The sequence below is a fragment of the Quercus suber genome, unplaced genomic scaffold (assembly GCF_002906115.3).
Source record: "Quercus suber isolate HL8 unplaced genomic scaffold, Cork oak 2.0 scaffold_8, whole genome shotgun sequence".
In the NCBI taxonomy this organism is placed as follows: domain Eukaryota; kingdom Viridiplantae; phylum Streptophyta; class Magnoliopsida; order Fagales; family Fagaceae; genus Quercus; species Quercus suber.
Window position 1 is genome coordinate 1,378,035 of NW_027069474.1, and position 3,631 is coordinate 1,381,665.

The window sequence follows — 3,631 nt, forward strand, 5'->3', positions numbered from 1 at the left end:
CAACAACCGTGGGGACTTCATGCAGGGCTTCTGACTTGGCCGATCCATTAAAGAGCATTTTTTGAAGATGTTGGGGAGTGTGTTGAATGACATCGAGCATAGCTTTGTTGATACCATCTCTACCGAGAGGATCCTGCAGTGAAGGGCTGCAATGCAGGAGCTTGTCAGCATTGGTTTTGCTGTGGAGTTCACTTTGGATTATCTTCGAGAAATTGCCTAGGCCGTTTTCATGAGTAAGGTCCGGCCCACTATTGACGCCATTGACTCCCCGCCTTGAGATCTTGAGAAAAGAGGTGGTAGACTTGGAGGGCCGTCGCAAGCTTCTTCTTTCCAATATTGGTGGGTCCGATCATTTTGGGGATCAGTCTCTTATTTCTGGGCTCCGTTGATGACGATGCAGTTTCTTCCTTATTTTGTTGTTTCCTTTTCCTTATGACATTATGCTTTCTTATAGCACCTATTTGGCTTGTTTGCCATGGTTTGGGTTTGTAACTTAACCTTGTGATGCTACATTATACTTTTCCTATGACATATAATGACAATACTTAGTGCTTTTCATTACATCCTCCTGAAAGCAAGTTACAGTTTCGTATTGTGATATAATCACTTGAAAGATGGAAAGGTAGAAGGAAACATAAAGGATTTTTTTTTTCTAACACAACAAAGGAAGAAAAAGACAATCATATGAGTTTTCTCCTTAGGCATAATATCGTTTCAACCATTTCCCGTTGATGTGATCCATTAAATCTCTACCATCCATCTGAGTCAAACGGTAGTACCCGCTTGGGTGGGCCTCTCTTATCACAAGGGGTCCTTCCCACTTTGGTGCAAACTTGGACGGTCTTGCTAGGCCTCTTCTAACATAGTCTGCCACTTTTAGAACAAGTTGTCCTTCCACGAATACTCTCTCTCTAGTCATCCTGTCGTAAGCTTCAGTCATTTTTTGCCTATATCTGCGGCTGCGTTCTTGGGCCTTTTCTCTTTTTTCATCGAGTGCCTCTAGGTCTTGACACCTTTCTGCCGCAAAGACTTCTTCTTCTTCCCTTCCTTTTTCTTGCATTTGCATGACCCGTAGGAACGGGGTCATTATCTCTGCTGGGCTCACCACTTCAGTCCTATAGACCAAGGAAAAAGGTGAAAAACCTGTGGCTGACTTAGGCAAATTCTCTTAAGCCCAGAGAGCGTCTGACAGCATTGCCCAGCCTCCCGTGTACTCCTGGCTCATTTTATTGATAATTTTTATAAGGGTTTTGTTTGTTGCCTCTGCTTACCTATTCCCTTAAGGATAATAAGGTGATGACCGGTGGTGTTTGACTTGGTAGAATTCTAGCATTTTTCTTATTTCACTGTTGATAAAAGGTGTGCCATTGTCACTGATGATTTTGTGGGGTACCCCGAACCTCACGATTATGTTTTCCTTAATAAAGTTTGCCACCGCTCCTCCGGTGGCTTTGCGTAATGGTACTGCCTCTGCCCATTTAGTAAAATATTCCGTAGCCACCAATATCCATATATACCTTCGTGACGGTGGGTTAACCGATCCTACCAAATCAAGCCCCCAAGTGTGGAAAGGCCATGGGGTCATCATGCTGTGCAAATTCTGCGGATGGGTGTGAATTAAGTTGGCTTGTACTTGGCAACTGTGGCACTTTTTTACAAATTCTGCCGCGTCTTTCTTCATGGTAGGCCAGTAATAGCCCATTTGCAGTAGGCACCTGTAAAGTTTTTTCTTTCCTCGGCGTTCCCCACATTCTCCTGAGTGTACTTCTTTCACCATTTTCCTTGCTTCTTCAGGGCCCAGACACCTCAAAGGGTCCCCATCATACCCCTTTTTGAAAAGGACCATATTGTGCATGAAGTAGCGTGTTGCCAACCTCTTACTTTTATACTTTTCACTGTGCTTCTACGGCAGGATGTCTTCCGTCAGGTATTGTATAAATTGGCTTCTCAGTCTTCGCAGGCGAACACAACGTAACTTTCTTCTCTGTCTGCCTCAAGTTGGCAGATCTCACACTGAGTTTGGACTTGGTCTGCGTCTTTGCCCATGTTTGGCCAATAAAAGCCTGTCCTTTGAAGTCTGTGGTAAAGGCTGACCTCTCCGCAGGATCCGCAAGTTTGGTTGTGTATTTCTTTCAGCTTTTTCTAGGCCTCCACCATTCTTACACATCTGGCCGAGACCCTACCTGGCATCCTGCGGTACAATTCCCCCTTCACTAGCACTTAGTCTTTTAGTGCCTTCAGTCTTGTGGCATCGTCTTCATTTACCAGGGCTTCTTTTATGGGAATCTGCCAGTCCCCGTCGCACTGTTCTTCTTGGAATTTCTCCCTCAACGTATCAATTATCGATTCTCTCCTTTTGCTGACCTCTACTCTGGTGCTATCTCCTTCGAATATTATTTGTGAGCCTAGCGCAGCTAATGCGTCCACAAACCGATTTTCATTCCTAGGGGCGCGCTTTATTTTAAAAGTTGAAAAATTTTCCTCCATTTTCTGGGTCATTGCTCTGTATGGGGCTAGGTTAGGTTCTTTCAAGGAGAAGCTCCCGTTGGCCTGGCAGACCACCAAATTCGAATCACCTAATACCCTTAAGTGTTTGACTCCCATTTCGAGAGCCATGGCCAGCCCAGTTAGATAGGCTTCGTATTTTGCGGTATTGTTTGAACAAGGGAATTCTAATTTGAATGACAATGCTACTGCTTCGTCTTCTCCATGGTACAAAACTACTCCCACCCCTCCTGATTGGGCGGTAGAGGACCCATCAAATTTCATTACCCATTGCTCTCTAGTTTCTTCTGCCATGGCTACTTCCCCCGAAACTTCATCATCTAGAGGGAACTCTTCCTCGCCCGGGAATTATGCCAATAAGTCCGCTATAGCCTGGCTTTTCATCGCCTTGGGTGTCCTCATTCTTAAATCATATTGTGACAATTGTAGCAACCATTGGGATATCCTGCCAGAGAGGATCGGTTGTTACAGCAAAGCTTTAATGGCATGAGATTTGGTCATCAGCCACACTTCATAGGCCAAGAAATACTGGTGTAACCTCTGTGAAGCATATACAATGGCTAAACACACCCTCTCTGCCCTTGGGTAACGGGTATCTGCTGATGGAAATTAGAGATGAGTGCAGCGGAAAATAAATTTTAAACGGATCTACTTCATTCGATATTGATAACACATACTAAGTAAATTTCAGAATTTGAAAACAAGAGATCGTACCTTGAAGCGGTGAATTTCAAAACAAAGATTAAAGCACTTGGGACTACTTTTAATCTTCACTCCAATTCTACTAACGCCCAAGATGTGTGGTCTCTCAATTGGAAACAAAGGGATGACTAGTGAGTGACAAAAACTCACATGCACACCATTTCACAATGATGTTTCTTGCATATGAAAATCTGAACGTTTTTCCCTTTATATCTAACCAATTTATCTAATTGGGATGGCCTTTTGGGCATTACCAATTGGGCTTAAGTGTGTGGCTTGGAGTGGGACCAAAAGGGACCAATAAGACACTAGCTCCAATGGGCCTTGGGCTTTTCTGTCAACTCTTGACAAGTCCAAAGTTACATTAACTATATTTAATACCACTATATAAATATAGTTGCACTCTAGGTCTTATCTATAAATT

At 43.6% G+C, this 3,631-nt stretch overlaps 1 protein-coding gene across 1 annotated transcript; it reads right to left on the minus strand.

Annotated features, from left to right (window-relative positions):
- Window positions 1-2,220: 2,220 nt before the first annotated feature.
- LOC112012564 (uncharacterized) lies at window positions 2,221-2,799 on the minus strand. The gene has a single exon (XM_024044941.1). It carries the CDS (start codon window positions 2,797-2,799, stop codon window positions 2,221-2,223), a length of 579 nt encoding a protein of 192 aa, XP_023900709.1.
- Window positions 2,800-3,631: the final 832 nt, after the last annotated feature.

Bases quoted from the DNA above. Each gene is read 5' to 3' on its own strand.
- LOC112012564 (XM_024044941.1), bottom strand. From the start codon at position 2,799: ATGGCAGAAGAAACTAGAGAGCAATGGGTAATGAAATTTGATGGGTCC.